Source organism: Lissotriton vulgaris, chromosome 3_1, assembly GCF_964263255.1.
Source record: "Lissotriton vulgaris chromosome 3_1, aLisVul1.2, whole genome shotgun sequence".
In the NCBI taxonomy this organism is placed as follows: domain Eukaryota; kingdom Metazoa; phylum Chordata; class Amphibia; order Caudata; family Salamandridae; genus Lissotriton; species Lissotriton vulgaris.
In genome coordinates this window covers 1,636,073,724-1,636,090,475 of record NC_141689.1, presented here as the reverse complement: position 1 = coordinate 1,636,090,475, position 16,752 = coordinate 1,636,073,724, and the positions used below count along the sequence as shown (strand labels likewise).

At 43.9% G+C, this 16,752-nt stretch overlaps 1 protein-coding gene across 1 annotated transcript in view; it reads right to left on the bottom strand.

Moving 5' to 3' along the window:
- Nucleotides 1-16,752, bottom strand: part of IFT74 (intraflagellar transport 74) — a 496,520-nt gene that overhangs the window by 186,498 nt on the left and 293,270 nt on the right. Inside the window, exons 11-12 of the mRNA XM_086962124.1 lie at nucleotides 3,236-3,379; nucleotides 3,090-3,130 (exon numbers count right to left, since the gene is read on the bottom strand). Coding sequence (XP_086818250.1) covers nucleotides 3,090-3,130; nucleotides 3,236-3,379 — 185 coding nt within the window. The remainder of the gene's footprint in view (nucleotides 1-3,089; nucleotides 3,131-3,235; nucleotides 3,380-16,752) is intronic.

Sequence of the window (16,752 nt, the reverse complement as noted above, 5' to 3'; positions counted from 1 at the left end):
TGTGGCACCCCCTTGGTGAGCTTCCTGCAGACAGATTTGTAGGAGCCTAATTTGACACCTTGTTGTCTGTCTTCGAGGAAGCTTTCCAGCCACGCAAGGGCGGTCCCTTCTACTCCAGCTCCCTTCAGACGGCCGAGAAGAACTTCATCCGACACCGTGTCGAAGGCAGCGGACAAATCCAATAGCACCAGAATCACTGAGCTCCCTCTGTCAAGTAACATTCTGATGTTATCTGTCACTGACAGAAGGGCTGATTCGGTGCTATGGTTGGGCCTAAAACCAGATTGTGAGTGGTCTAGGCCGCCCGCTGCCTCGATGTAGTTGGACAGGTGTGCGTTGACATGTTTCTCGGCCATCTTGCTGTAATAAGGTAGGAGGGAGATAGGACGGAGGTTGGAAAGCTCCGTCCAAGGAAGGGCCGCATTCTTGCGGATTGGGTTCACCACTGCTCTCTTCCATTCAGTTGGTACTTTTCCCTCTTTAAGAGACTGGTTGATGATATCCTGAATGTAGGGGGCTAACAGGGTACGAAGGGGGGTTAAGATTTTAGCAGGGATAAGGTCATCCGGAGATCCAGATTTGACTTGAGTCATTATTGTGTCAAGCTCTTCAATGTTTATAGGAGGGAATGTAGTTAAGGTAAGGTTTTTATTCTCATTGAGGGAGGAGGCCTTTTGGGAATCGCTATTAGGTTGGGATCCTAGGATTTTGCCATAAATGGATTCTATTTTATTTTCAAAGTAGGATGACACTTCTTCACATAGACTTTGTGAGAAGTCGTCTGGGCATATACATGCCGTAGGTTTTACAAAAGTATCAAGAATCCTATACAGTTCTCTGGGAGAGTAATCGGCTTCCATGAGCTGTTGAGCGATGTTGTTTTTGATGTTGATTAGTTGTTTCAAATCGCCAATGACTTTCCTATAAATGTTTTTATCTGACTCACTATAGTCACGTCGCCAAACTTTATCTAGTCTCCGACATTTTTGTCTCCTAGCTATAAGAGCTGGAGAAAACCAAGGGGCGGATGGCCGTTTCTTCTGGAAATTAACTATTTTTACCTGGACATGTTTTGAAAATTCTGATTTTAACCACTCATGATATTTTGCATTTGGTTCGCTGGCAAATGCAGGTATTCTCAACTCAAGGCTCTCCGCCAGGGTCGATTTATCTATCTTATTCCATAGTTGAACAGTTTTACATTGCACTACTGCTTTAAAGTCAAAAGATGGTATCTGAATATTGAAACTAAACTGGACTGCCGTATGATCAGATCAGAGGCAGTACATCATCAAAATAAAGGTTGAGATTGTTTGGAAATATTCCATCTAAAATATGACCAGCTTTATGAGTGGCACCTACTTTCCGTTCAAGCTCAAAACAATGTACAATTTCAACTAGAAAAGCAGCATCATGGTCATTCGGGTCTTGTAAGAGAAGGTTAAATTCCTCTAAAATGGTATATTTTGAATACTGGACCGTGATGTCACTATAATTGCACATATCATCTAAAAAAGTGGCTTTCGGTCCAGAGGGTCTATAGATCAAAAGCCCATGAGTGGTGTAGCTGTCTGTGATCTTACACCTAAAGGAAAAAGCTTCACAATTTGGAATAGTAAAATCACATATTAATTTCAGTTAGTCATGGTCTCCTACTGCGAAGCCACCACCACTGCTTTTACCTTGTTTATCGTGTCTGCTAATGGCATAACCTCCAGGCAGCAGTAAAGCTAAATCCGGGTTAGAGGTATCTTGTAGCCATGTTTCGGTTACAAATGCTAGATGTGGAGTATAGGACTCCAAAAACTCATAAGATTCTAGCTTGTGTTTAGCAAGAGACTGAGCATTGATTAGAAAACAATTCAAAGCATGGCTTTTAAGCCCGGCCTGCTTGTATATCCTGGTCTGCCTAGTCACATTTTCGGAATTAAACAAACAAGGAGAGAAATGACAAACCTTGCAACAGAAATAATCTGCCAAGTCTTTAAAATCTAGTAGACTGCAGTCAGGCTGCCTATCTGAAAGGTTCATCCCCATCAGTTATACCTTAGAGTAACTATGTGACACATAACGACCAGGGGTCCCGGAGCATGGTGCATTCCGAGCACTGACCGGTGCAAATGGGCTTGCCTTTGGCACGCCCGCTGGAGCTTTCATGTGTCCTAAAATAGTTTTGGGGGGAAAACAGCTAGAAAGATAGACTGCCAACTAAGCAAAAATATGGCGCCCTCTCGCTCTGATAGAAGAGTAGAAATGAAACGTGAAAAAAAGAGCTTTGTGCAATTCAATTAAAATAGAAAAGATAAAATGCCCCCACCAACTTAAGCCGCAGCATGCAAAGATTCAGCGCACTCGAGCTATCATGTGTCCTAAAATAGTAATTTTTGAAATACTACTAGAAGGGTAGACTGCCAACTAAGCAAAAAAGGCGTCATCTCGCCCTGACAGACAAGTAGGAATGCGACGAGAAAATAAAAGTGCCTTGTAAAGGCTTTATGAATATAACCCATTTTCTTGTTTGGGATGTAGTTCATTTTGGCAGAACTTTTAACTGCTCTGTACTGAAGAGTAGAGTAACGCAGAATGACGGGGCCCCACTGCAGAATCCTTAGAGGGGCCCTTTAGTCTCCTATATCACACAGATATTCAATGTTCTTAGGCTAAATTCCCCCTGCGAAGGATTTAAGGGGGCCCTGAAGGGTTAGGGTCCCCTAGACCACAGGAGGAATTACACTAGTGGATCAGTCCTGATACGTCCCCAGACCCCTTGTTGACACATATCTATTATGCGCAGAAGCAACACATAGAAAGTATATTCATTATAAACCTATGTCTATTTTGGCACCTTTCAAAATAAAAATGTCTCTACTGCATCAGGCTTTAACCAATCATGAAAAAAATAAATAGGGGTTACTGGTAAACTGGGCCAAACATTTAATAACACTATCATCCTGTACTTTCATTCCCATAATGAACAATCTAGGTGTGCAAGCCATAGTTACAACTCCAAGCTGGTAATGGATTTCTAATAAAAATCAATACATATAAAGATGGTAATGTAACACATTTTTTGTTTCATTGAATCTTACTGTCTTTCCATGCTTGCCATTTCCTGATTGTCTTCTTTAACCTATTAACACATAGAAATACAAGAACCTTTGCTGTTACAGTGAAGAGCTTAACATTTATAAACTACACACAAAAGCAATCTAAGCTTGTATGTTTTCATCCATACCTGTTTCAGCAATTTCTCTCTCTCCTCTTGTGGAGAACCCATGCTTTTGTCCTCAGCAATCATTTGATCCCGGCGGCACATAAGGTCATGGAGCTTCTCGTACAGTGCTACAGCTTCCTGTTTCACATGGGAGTGAGCAATTTCCTGTAAAAATAAAGTAAAATGATGAACATTAATAATTATAATTGGAAAATGAAATTTGCACACTTCGCATAGCAACTCTAATATTCATAGGCTTGAAGCGCTTGAGTTCGATATTTAAAGGACCAAAAGCTATGTATACAGATATAAAATCTTTTGAGGACACTTGTGGGCACACCGTCACGTCCCCCTTTCCTACAATCTTGTGAGGCCAAAGGCTAGGCAGACGTGTCCCTCATTTCTACAATCTTCTGAGGTTAGTGAACCATTATTGACCCTTCTACAGTTACAATTTCATACGTAGTGACTGTGTTGTCAGGCCACCTGTTGTAACAATAGAACCAGCCAGAAATACAGATTGCTCTGTACATAAATCTGGGATGACACATAAATCTGGTAAGATGATAAATAGGATATTAATTGCAATTGTCTACCGTAATTACATTAAGGCCACTTTTAAGCCGTTCTCTCTTCTAAGCTGTGAAGCCCTTATGTTCAAATGTAAGGTCAGCAATACTTATATCTTTAACGACGTTCTGGTCTACCGCCTGCCAAGCGCAAGGGAATATTTTACTCAAGCTCTACTGAGCCTCACTGAATCATATTTAGTCCTCCCAAACTTCGTGATTTGGGGGACTTTAACTTTCATTTAGAGCTTTTAGAAGATAATGACACGAAATACATAATTCGAAACTTTGACCTGATACAATTGGTAGAATGACCTGCCCATCAGGCAAACCATACGCTTGATGGGATTTTTACCAATAAACCAAACTTACAGGTCGAGAAGGTTGAACCCTTGCCCTGGACTGATCATAGGGCTACAAATTTCAAGCTACAAATCCCAGTGAAAAATCCTCCGATATCTAATGCACCTACAACTCTAAAATACCGGAAGTGGTATAAAAAATGACAATGTGAAATTGGAGTACCCACTGAGAGAATCCTCTCCTAGACCAGCAAGTTACGTCGACCTAGAAGCAGTTCATTTTGTTGGCAGGAGTGGAAGCGGCTGTCACACAACTTGTCCATTCAAGTACAAGGACAAATCACAGATCCCTGCCATCTGCTCCATGGTACTCCCAGGAACTTAGAATGTATAAACAGAAATGCAGAGTAAACATTCTCACCTCTCAGAGTAAACATTAGAAACGGTTTTGACACGATTCCCCTTGAAACAGTTGGCTAGAGAGCATTGTAAGGCGTTTGGAGCTCCTGTCACTGCCCAAGAAATCCACACTGTTCTTAAGGGGATGGCGACAGGTAAAACGCCATGCCCAGATGGCCTGCCAACTGAATTTTACGTGGCATATATCGGGACCCTGGCTCCATGTCTCGAACAACTATGTGCAGAATCCTGGTGAATATTTATTTTAGAAGTTTATAAAGCGCACAGCTACCCCTAACATGGGTGTCGTGGCGCTATGTCAGATGGCAGAGGTAGGTACCAGGAGCGGACTAGAGGGAAGTAAACAGCCAGGTCTTTAGAGCACGTCGGAAGATAGCTTCAGACTCAACAGAGCGAAGAGAGATTGGCAAGCCTTTCCACGCTTTGATGGTGATCCCTGCAAAGGCTCTGTCACCCATTCTAAACCAGCGAAGACAGGGAGACAGGACCACCGTAGACAGGACCACGTCCTTGGAAGGCCCTAAAAGCCAGGATGAGGGCTGTGAACTGAATAGTTTGATCACCGAAAGCCAATGGAGTTTCCTTAGATGGGAGGTGATCGAATGACGATATGGAATTTTACATATCAATCTGGCCACCGCGTTTTGAACGATCTGCAGCGCCTGATCAGATAGGTTGGTGCCCCGAGATAGAGACTATTTGCATAGTCAAGATGAGAGGTAACTAAGGCATGGATGATGGTCTAGCGTGACTTCAGGGGGAGGAAGTGAAAAAATGTATGGAGCATATGAAGCTTACAAAAGAAGGAGGATGATACCTTACTAATTTGGGATTTGCAGGACAGGTCATTGTCAAACCGGAAACCAAGGTTTCTAGCCGAGTCCACAGGCTTAGGAGGAGGATTCAACTCAGTTGGCCACCAGAGCGTCGAGGAAGGGGGGCTTTTTTGATTAAAGAAAAGAACCATGGTTTTGTCTGAGTTGAGCTTGAGAGTATTCAGTGACATCCAAGAAGAGATGTTGGACAGGCAGTGTCTGAAATTGGCGCATTCCGCTTCAGAGTCATCTTCGAAGGCGAACACCAATTGGGTGTCATCGGCGTAGATCACTCTCACCCCGCAAGATTCAACCAAAGCCGCAAGGGGGGAGAGGTAGGCGTTAAAGAAGAGAGGGCTCAGAGCAGAGCCCTGGGGGACCCCACATGTGCCTGACACTGCCCCAGCCCAAGGCAAAAATGTTATTGTCAGCATCTAATAAGTGGTTCTCTACTAGCATCGATTTATCAGTTACAAGCCTATCAATGAACCCCAGTATCTCACATATTTCAGGTAAGGACACGTAAAGATTTAGTCATGATATATCACAACATAATGCTGGTAACTCCGCCACTCATTTAAGAACGACAGCCCGACCAAAGACATAGCAAATAATATAGCCAACAACAGATGTTGATAGATGCTCCCAGAAATCCCTGAATCCTCTCCAGTCCCCCTTCCTACTAGCATCCTGTTTCCCAATATCCAGATGCTTTGTCCTAAACAAAATTATTGCAGGGATACCCTCAATTATTCAACAGGACTATCCGGAAACCAAAATAGTTAAAGATACAGTAACCAGACTAAGGGTCAACTATGACATCCCGTAGTGGTTCACCAGCCCACTCAAGAGCGAGCAGAGAACCGAACAAGGTACGTCCTTCCACATCAATTTTAATTGCACAGAAGAAATCACTAGAATCATTTGCAGAGCAACAATCCCACAAAGACACTAATACTAATAAAAAAGAGATGTATTTTCCCAGGTTTCAATGGTCAAGGGCATTTGCAGTGGTGAGTCAAAAAAAGCTGCAGTTACTCGGTCTGCAGTAAAAGAACACATTACTTAGAGTCAGAAGTTATTGCTAACAGCTCTGATAGATTTCTAACAAGAACTCAGCCCAGGCATCATACTCGGCCCTGAAAAAAGCATTTTGCCAATGACATCCAAGAGGGAGTCATGTGGATTCCTCAATTGATGTCTGCAGAGCAGATAAAGACACTGGCCAAGCCAGGAAAGCCAAAAAGGAGTACAGAAATTGGCCCTAACGACAGAGGTGGGCAATTACCAATACCATCAGTTTCATAAAAGCCCTTGGTGCCAATGACAAACAGAGGAGAGGACCTTGTCCTTAAAGTGTATATCTCCCGCACAAAATCTCAGATATTTCTGTGAAGTGCTGAGACAGGAAAATGGAAAAAAGCATTTTGAAGGTTTAAAAATACTAGCAAAATATGTATATGAAGAGTTTGGAGAGCCTGCAGCTATAGGGATATTTTGAACCTGTTCGTCCTGAGGTATGTGTTCAAACGACAAAGGTCCAAAATGTGTTGAAAACCTCCATCCTTGATTGGGATAAGGTAGTAATTGTATTGTATTGTATTGTATTGTATAACACACTTATAAAGCGCATTCTGTCACCCGACGGGCATCCTGGCGCTGAGATCAAACAGGTCCTGAAACACGATCAAAGAAGGATCATAGAGCAATTATCCTGACCTAGGAAACAAATGAGTTTTTAATAGTTTTTTAAAAGAAGGGAGGTCTCCTGAGCATCTGAGCGACAGTGGCAGATCGTTCCACAGCTTAGATGCTGTGAAACCAAACGAGCGGCCACCCATTCGCTTTCTCCGGAACTCTAGGAACAACCGCCAAATAGGCAGAGGCAGAGCGGAGAGCTCTTGCGGGGGTGTACCAAGTGAACATCTCCTGTCAGTGCAACGGTCCCGAGCCATGCAGAGCCCGGAAGACCAGACATAGCGCCTTGAATTCGATCCGTTGAGGGATAGGGAGCCAATGCAAGTCTCTAAGAGCTGCGGAAGATGAGTCAGAACGACGGCCGGAGAGTGCTAGCTTAGCCGCGAAATTCTGCACTCTTTGTAGCTTACCTATCGCCATAGCAGGTGCCCCCAGAAGTAGTGCATTGCAGTAATCCAGTCTGCTTAGAATGATACTGCGCACTACTTCTGGTCTAGCATTGACAGGGAGCAGAGGAAGAATCTTCCTGAGAGAACGCAACAGGCTCATACAGGTGGATACTGTTTTGTCAATGAAACCATCCAGTTGAAGACTCGGTTCCATTGTCACTCCCAAATTCCGAACCGAGGTAGCTGCTGCCGCCGTGCCCTGAAAGGAGGGGGGCCAGAAGTCCTGTGGTAGAGATCGAGGGACCCGGTCCACTGAGCAGTGTAACACCTCTGTCTTTGAGCTGTTAAATTGCAGCGAGTTGTTACTCAGCCATGTTGCCGTGGTGACCATGCAATGGTGGAAGGTCTCCAGGGACACCGCATTCTCCCCTTCGAAGGAGAAAATAAGCTGGGTGTCGTCAGAGTAGTTGGTGACTGAAATGCCAAATGATTTGATTAGCTTGACCAGGGGGTGGAGGTACAGAATAAAAAGGATAGGGCTGATGGCCGAGCCCTGGGATACTCCCTGACCAACCCTTTTAACGGTGGACTTAAAGGGGGGCAGGGCAACCACCTGATGTCTATTGGCCAAGTATGAAACAAGCCAATCCCGGGCCAGGCCCATCACCCCAACCTCCTCCAGTCTCCTGGTCAGGATGGCATGACTGACCGTATCAAACGCTGCTGACATGTCGAGCAGCACTAAAAAGGCTGCTCGTCCATAGTCGGCACGCGAACGAAGGTCACTCAAGACAGTCACCAAGGCTGATTCGGTTCCATGCGCTGGTCTGAAACCAAACTGCGCCGCATCCAGACATTCATTAACTTCCAAAGAGCTGGACGGGTGTCTTGTGACCAGTTTTTCCAGGATCTTAATCGGAAAGGGAAGTAATGATATGGGTCTGTAATTAGCGGGGCATAAGGGATCCAGTGATTCTTTCTTCAGTAATGGAGAAACAACTGCTAATTTCCAGCTGTCCGGGACCTGGGCGGAGCCAAGAGATTGGCAACAAATTGCGTGGAGAGGAGGGTATAACTCTTCCCTAAAGACTTTCTGAGTTTGTGCGGAAGTACATCAAGGGGGGACCCAGAGGATACACTATCCGCTAGGACACCAAACTCTGCAAAAGACGGGAGAGGGAAACTTTCCAGCCTGGCTTTCCCAGCCTTCAACTCCAATATAGGAGGATGAGCAGCCCCAGATGTCGTGGGATTTAGGTTGCTCAGGATGGTCGCGATCTTGTCTTCAAAGGCCTTGGCCAATGAATCGCATAGTAGCTGTGAGGCTGGGATAGCGGTGGTAGCACAGGCAGGTCGTGACAGCTCGTTGACAAAAAAAAGCTTGTGCTTTGTTTGAGGCTGACAGTAAAGTCTCCTCCAGAAACCTCGCTTTTGCACACTTAATCTGTGCTTTGTAAGCTGCCAGTTCCTGTTTGAAGAGAATCTTATCCGATGCCAGATAATGTCTCCTCCATCTCCGCTCCGCCTGTTTGCACTGCTGTTTAAGTTGAAGAAGTTCCCTCGAAAACCATGGCATGGCAGTTTTTGTTCTGTCTCGCGTTTTTCTTAGCGGAGCCAGCCTATCCAAGGTGGTCTTAATTTGCTGGGTGAGCACGTTATAGCTTTCATCCGCGTTGTCTGCCAGCTGAAAAGCTTCAGCAAGCAGATTTGGAAGGATTGCGCCTCTCAGAAGCCTGGACCATTGTCTCCCCGTCCTGGCCATTCCTGTGTTACTAGTTTCAGAGCAGCCCGTCTGGAGAGCTACCGAAAAGAGGACTAGGGCGTGGTCCGTCCAGCACTGCGGAAGGATATTGCTAACCTTTACCTGGCCAGCGTCAGCAAAGACCAAATCGAAAACATGTCCCATCTGATGAGTCTTAGAAAGAACCAACTGCTCTAGTTTGATATTGCGACAAGCCTGTGTGAGATATGTAAAGGCTGAGTCTGTAGGTCCATCTGGCCCATATTAAAATCCCCCAGTACCATCAGCCTGGCATGGGAGTTGGAAAGGTCGTATATTAGATCGGTAAGGTCGGACACAGCCGATGTACCGCCAGCCGGAGGTCTATAACACAGGAGACCAGTTAATAGTACCCCACCCAGTCCCTTCAGAGAGAACCCCATCAGTTCATAATCCTTGATTTGCTTGATTTCAAACTGGGAGAAGTCCAGTGAGTCCCTATAAATCAGTTCTACACCTCCTCCTCTAGCCCCAACACGAGGGTTATGTCTAATCTTGTATCCTGGGGGGCAGGCTTGTCCCAGTTCTATACCGCTATCAGTCCTCGTCCATGTTTCAGTCATGAATAAGAAGTCTAACTCATGTTGTTCTATGAGTAGCGCTATCTCTGTATGATGCCTGCATAAAGATCGCACATTTAGCAGGCCGCAGACCAGAGAATTGAGGTTTTGCGGCAGTAGTAGAAGGAAGAGTTTTTCCCGTGACAACAGGGGTCGGGACTAGTAGATCTTCTTTGGTATGAGTTAGGGGCATGAGGGAGACCGAGGCAGCATTTCCAGCCGCCAGCGCGTCCTGTGCGCGAACGGGCGCAAACGGGCTTACCTCTGGCGCGCCTACCACGCGCCCGCTGCGCGCCAACGCTGCGCGCTGGGTCCTCCATAGTTATTTATCACCGTGAAGCGCGGGAGACCGCCTATGCGATCGTCTAGCCCGCCAACCAAGATGGCGCCTAGTCACCGGCCCACTTTCCCAACCCACTCACCCAAGATGGCGGCTAGCGCCGCGATGTATGCCTCCCGAGCCTCAAAGTAGCCCCACTGACTAAATCCCACAAATGTGGGTGGGTTTTCCACAAATTATCGTGCAGGTAAGCCTCTCTAATTTTCCCCTCCAAACACAGGCGCGTCTGCGCAAATTACAGCACTAGTGCGAAGCGTGAACAAAAGCCAGGTTATTGCTATTTAAAATTAAAATAAAGATAAGGTTAAAAAGCTGACAGAAGCGGTAGCGTGCGTGCAGGTTCTATAAGATCTACCTGCTGAAGTAAGGGCTCATCTTAAATACCAAGATGCGGAAGCAGAGCGCGGGAGACTGCCTATGCGATCGTCTAGCCCGCCAACCAAGATGGCGCCTAGTCACCGGCCCACTTTCCCAACCCACTCACCCAAGATGGCGGCTAGCGCCGCGATGTATGCCTCCCGAGCCTCAAAGTAGCCACACTGACTAAATCCCACAAATGTGGGTGGGTTTTCCACAAATTATCGTGCAGGTAAGCCTCTCTAATTTTCCCCTCCAAACACAGGCGCGTCTGCGCAAATTACAGCACTAGCGCGAAGCGTGAACAAAAGCCAGGTTATGGCGATTTAAAATTAAAATAAAGATAAGGTTAAAAAGCTGACAGAAGCGGTAGCGTGCGTGCAGGTTCTATAAGATCTACCTGCTGAAGTGAGGGTTCACCTTAAATACCAAGATGCGGAAGCAGAGCGCGGGAGACCGCCTATGCGATCGTCTAGCCCGCCAACCAAGATGGCGCCTAGTCACCGGCCCACTTTCCCAACCCACTCACCCAAGATGACGGCTAGCGCCGCGATGTATGCCTCCCGAGCCTCAAAGTAGCCCCACTGACTAAATCCCACAAATTTGGGTGGGTTTTTCACAAATTATCGTGCAGGTAAGCCTCTCTAATTTTCCCCTCCAAACACAGGCGCGTCTGCGCAAATTACAGCACTAGCGCGAAGCCTGAACAAAAGCCAGGTTATGGCGATTTAAAATTAAAATAAAGATAAGGTTAAAAAGCTGACAGAAGCGGTAGCGTGCGTGCAGGTTCTATAACCTATATAGTAATAGGAGTAACATCTCTGACCTTTCTCCAATTGCCACTTTCCTTAAATGGGAGGAAATCTCTTCCCTCAAGATGGAAGGACAGGAGCACTGGAGAAGGTTCTCTTGAAAGGGCTGAGAACAATCATGATTCAAAATATGGAGGCACCACTGTTCAGAAGTTATCTCAAACAACCTTTGAAAGTAAGATGCCACCCAATATTAGACTTTATAGTCGTGGGCCAGATTCACTAAGGAGTCAGAGATGCTGCTTTTATGGCTGCTTAATCCACCTCCCCTGTTCGAAAAGTGGCAAAAGGGTTGCTGATCCTGAGACAGCAAAGGAGGTTGGGCTCTGATGTGCAAGCTGAGAACTATAGCCCTGAAATGTCTGCACTGCAGTTGAAACATTTTGCCTTTTGGAGTGAAATATAGGGCACAGGAGTTCTTCAACTTTGCTTAAATTGCTTTAGAGACGAATTAGCCTTATCTCCAAAACATTTTACTACTCAACAGGCATGTCAAACAATTGATCTTGCAGATCACCAAGAATAACAGTGGTACATATCAAAGGATGCCTTCTCAGTACAACACTTAACACCATGGACTTTTCAGAAGAATAAATCATATTAAGGCTGGTTTCTATTGCCTGCATGGAACCTCCAACACCACCTTGGATTAAAAATTGTAATGTCCATTTATAGGCCTCTGGTAATTTGGGCTTGCCAAAGCATCTAACTCCAATAATGTGTACTGTAGCCAGAAGACAGGTAGCATTTGAAGCTTTTAGAGCTAAGCTGCTCAAAGCTAAAATATGACTTTCAGGAGTTCGTTGTGCAGATAAATAGAGATGTTTGGTAGCTGAAGATCTCTGCTTCATAGAAGACACGAAAAGGAGCTGTCTGAGTCTTAACCAGTCCCCAACCAAGATATCCCTCTGAGCATCACTGAATGACAGATTAGGATCTGTTGTGTGTTTTTTGTTCAAAATCGGTTGGAGGTCGTTGGCCATTCAGTATGCAATGGAATATTTAGTCTCTCTGAGGCCTTTTCAATTCTGGCCTTTGAGAAAGGAGCATTGGAAGCATGAAATGCTGTCTTTGGAGACTTATTAAAATTGCTTACTTTTTTGCAAGCCAAGTATGAAGAATCCATACCCTCTTTAAAAAGCATGTTCTTTCCCTCAATGTCACCATTATCATCATCATTATTATCCCATTACATTTGCCTTGTAATCGTGATAGCATCCCAACTGAAACCAAAAAGGTATTCTATCTTTTGAAAGAACTCCTATATAGAAACCTGAATCTGAGGGTATTCATTTTCTTTCAAGAAGGATTTGGCTTTTCATCAGCAGTCACAACAGTGTTTTTTGTTTGCTCAGAGAAAGAGTTTGTTGGAAGTGAAACCGACACGAGAAATGATGCCACCAGCATCGAGTTATAAGCAACAAGGGGGTGAAGGAATAGAAACTGCAGCTGAAGCTGAAAGTGATTTCGAACGCAGCACCATAGCCCGTTATCTAGGGACCACTACTGTAGAATAAACTGAGTCAACAACTTTGCAAGTCTGTTGGCCAAAGCTCAAAGGTAAACAAAATACCTTAGAGGGAGGCTTCCAAGTGTGCACCAGAAGGAGAGTGGAGGGCTAAAGATTGCTACGATCGCCTTTTGAAATATTTCAATTTATTGCGCAGAGCCATAGAACAGAAACCCTTTGAAGAATTTTCCGAATTGAGAGGACTGGTTCTGAAGAGGAGAAAGATGAAGTCTGCAACGACCTTATGTGCTTCTTGTGTGAGGACATGGACAAGGAAGAGTGCTGCACAAGGGGGAACAGCTCCTACAGCACTCTCGTCCCAGAGACCTGGAAGGTTAATTTGACTTTGATTTTAATTTTTTCCATGAGAAATTTGGAGCATTGCCTCTCTTTAGCTTATGGCTTTCTGGTGCTATTAAACTCCAGCTATAACTGAATAACGTGGACCAAATAGGCCTAAACTGGTCTGGGGTTGTCTAGCTTGGCAGGATTGGGTGACCTGCTCCTATTGGAGAAGCACTATTGGGATGGAAATGTCCTCCTGTGTGGCTCAATAGAGTGGGCATCCATCCCCTGAGTTCCACTTACATTCCTGCTTTAACTCATAAATAATTTTGCCATAATAGAGGCCATATTCTAACTCTCCACGGCTTTACCAATACACTTTGGACAACTCGGACTATTACAGACTCCCAATCGCCCACCCTAGAATACATTCAAACCATATACACAATGGACAAGGATAGGCATTTAATTACATGGCTTTATTGAGCCCTGCTGAATACTAAAGACCAACTTAAGAGAAAAATGTCTGATGTAAAAATAAAATAATAATAATATCCTATATAATAGAGGATACCTTGCTCTCAATACAGTACACAAGATATACTCCAACTCTACAATGAGCTGCCCTAGATGTTGTAAAGCTAGGGATTGCTTCTGGCATATGTTTTGGGAATTACAGACATAGCCGAATCCGGGTTAGCCATAACCTGAACACTGCCACAAATCACTGGATGCATGAATATACATAAACTTGAGATATGCCTACCGGGACAGTTCCTCCGACCAGTGGCTAGAAGAGCCACCTCCAGTTTCTTAGACCTTGCTCTATTAAGTATGATCATCTTGTAGTGAAAAGCCACAATAGCTCCCCCTATTAAAAAAATGGAAACCGGAACTTCAAACATGGACAGAAGCCAAAACCAAGAAGAAATGTAAGGTCATAGGATAATCCCAGTGTCAGATTAGTGGAAAGAACTATTGATCAAAGTGGGTGAGCTTAACAAGGTGAAACCCTGCCCCTTCAGTTCACGTTATGGCATGATAAGTAGTGTTTAACTCATAACTGCAATAAGGATCTACTTACATGCATTTACCTACAGGTTCATCAGATATGTCAATTTACGATTAAGGTAACTTGGAGGTTTTGTTTTAGTTTACTTTATAATTTTTAACGTTACTCTTCTTTTTCTACTTCACCAGTGTGAGTGAATATGTAGTTATCTTCAATGTGGGCACTGAGCATATAATCCACTGTTTGAACTAAAAGTTGCATGTAAAAATAACATTACATCAATACTAAAACTACATGTTACAATATATGCACCATGTAATCCATCCCAATAACTACTTTAAAAATCTAATAGGATCTTGATTAGAAATAACAAGAAATGCATGGCTATGAAGCACTTTTCCAGACTACAGAATTACTGTTTGCCACTGTTACTGCAATACAAAATGTGAATAAATAGTATGTTAAAATAAAAAGTGCACCCTGTCTGTCATTACAACAAGAACTGGAAGTGGTGGCAGCAACAGATAATAGGATGCGGAATAGCCCTTTTTACCTATTGCCTTCAGCAGGAAAGTTACCTACTACCTTTCCTGATTTAAAAATGCTGCTTGTTCCTTTCAGTGGAGTCTTCACTTCATCCATCACTTCATCCATCCATAGGGGATATGGTTGGCACAGGCATATTTGCTCTGTCCGGAAGTGACGGAATGTGCATGGAGTATGTATGAGGTGCTTACTGTGTGCAAGCAGGAATCTGCCCTTGAAAGAGCAAATTCAATGAAAGGGTTCAAAGAAAGGAGTTGGGAGCAGGATAGAAGGAAGATAGAACTGACAATAAGAATGAACAAGGGAAACAAGGAAACAAAAGCAAAAATCTTTAATAATCACTGGAAATTCACCAGCCCTGTGATTTTTTACAGAGCGAAATAGAGTAAAGAATAATTACCATTGATTTTAAAAGTTTTTGAAAACATTGGAAAACAATGAAATAAAAACACTATAATTTGCAACAACAAAAAACTTAAAATATGAAAGCCCTAATCATCTAGCACCACTTGGCGCAGGTGATTTGTTTTGGTAGAAAATATGTTGTCTGAAGTTTGGGAAAGGTTCATAGAAGAATCTTCAGGTGCATCTATCCATTTGTAAAAGGGATTTTTTTACAAGGCCTTCTTAGTCAGAAGCATTCCAAATATCATCAAAAGAAGAATATTGTTATGCAGAATCATCCTGCAAGGAAGAATAGCAGGGGAAGATAAGGCTGACAGATTCACCATGTCAGCGGTTATTGAGGGAGAAGGCCCTAGTTCGTTTTAGAATATGCCTGCATTTTTAGGCTTCTAACACTTATGCATCTCAGTGGAAAAAAGGCTTCCATGGTGTTCCATTGCCAGTGCAGGTCTTCTATCCCACAATGTTATCAAATATAGGGATGGAGAAATGGAAGATGGCCTGTCAATTGTACAGTATATGACTACATCAGTGATCCATGTGACTAACCTTTGGGAAGCAGGAATGAAGTGCAGGTGGAGGGCAGCCCTCCAAAACCCTCAAGAAATTGGGGTCTATGTACATGCCAAAAAAAGCAAAAAATCCATGCACCATTAGTACAGCAACTATTGCTCAAGGCTTTGCAGACCACATAGCTTCATGTAGTAAGTTGCCTCCTGCTTTGCAATCCCAAACATCAAACAAATGAACTGACACCCCGGTCTACATCACAAAGTACATTGTGCGTTAACAGACAGGACTAATGCAAAATGCTCTGCATACCGTCACTTCGTGTTTCAGATCATCGGCAAGGAGAGTCAAGCAGGCAGCATTAAATCAAAATTTCACCAAACAGTAAACAATAGTGTGAAAACAGAAAAGTTCACTTATGCCTCATTCCACTTCACATTCCTGATGAAGTGACCGACTGCTCCCAATCGAGGCAATCGCCAAATAAGTTCCTACAAATACTTAGGCCTTTTTGGCGTCAGGGAACAAATGGGACTTATGTTGAAAAATGATCTTGATTTAGTGAATGGCATAATTTAAATGTCTCTGTCTTAGCGCAATGTTGACCCAGTCAAATTTCTTTCTGGCTCTTTAAAAAGGCATCTAATAACTGCCCAGCATAAATTCAGTGACATTTGTTGCACCGCGCTCAATACTGTCTATGGATTGATATTTGAGCCCCTTGGTAAATATTGGTATAGTAGTTTCAGCCCCAAAGACTGATATGCTCTTCCTGTGAGGTTTAATGTGGCCCCATTCAGAACTCTGCAAGACTCCCAGGAATCAAATATTGCTTCTCCTCTTCCTTCTGTGTTGTTCTTCGAGTCTGTAAATCGGATGAGAGAGAAGGGAAGATCAGCCAATTGCTTTCTAAGGAATTGATTGGGTCTTCAGCTGAAAATATCTTCATTCCACCTTCAGTCAATCTGCCAATCAACATCTTCAGCTGAAACTGCATCAAATCCAGTTTAACTGAAAGCATGACTCCAACAGTCTTCACTTCAGTTAGAATATTTAGCTGACACCGAGATGTCTTAAGCGGACACCGAGACGTCTTCAGTTCCGTAAGTCTGCTGTACCTGAGGCTGGGAAGAAGCAATCTCTGTGACTTCATTCTAAGGAGGAATGACCGCTCTGGATGTCCCGAACTCTAATTTATTTGATTTTCTCTTTCTCTTGTCCATTTTGC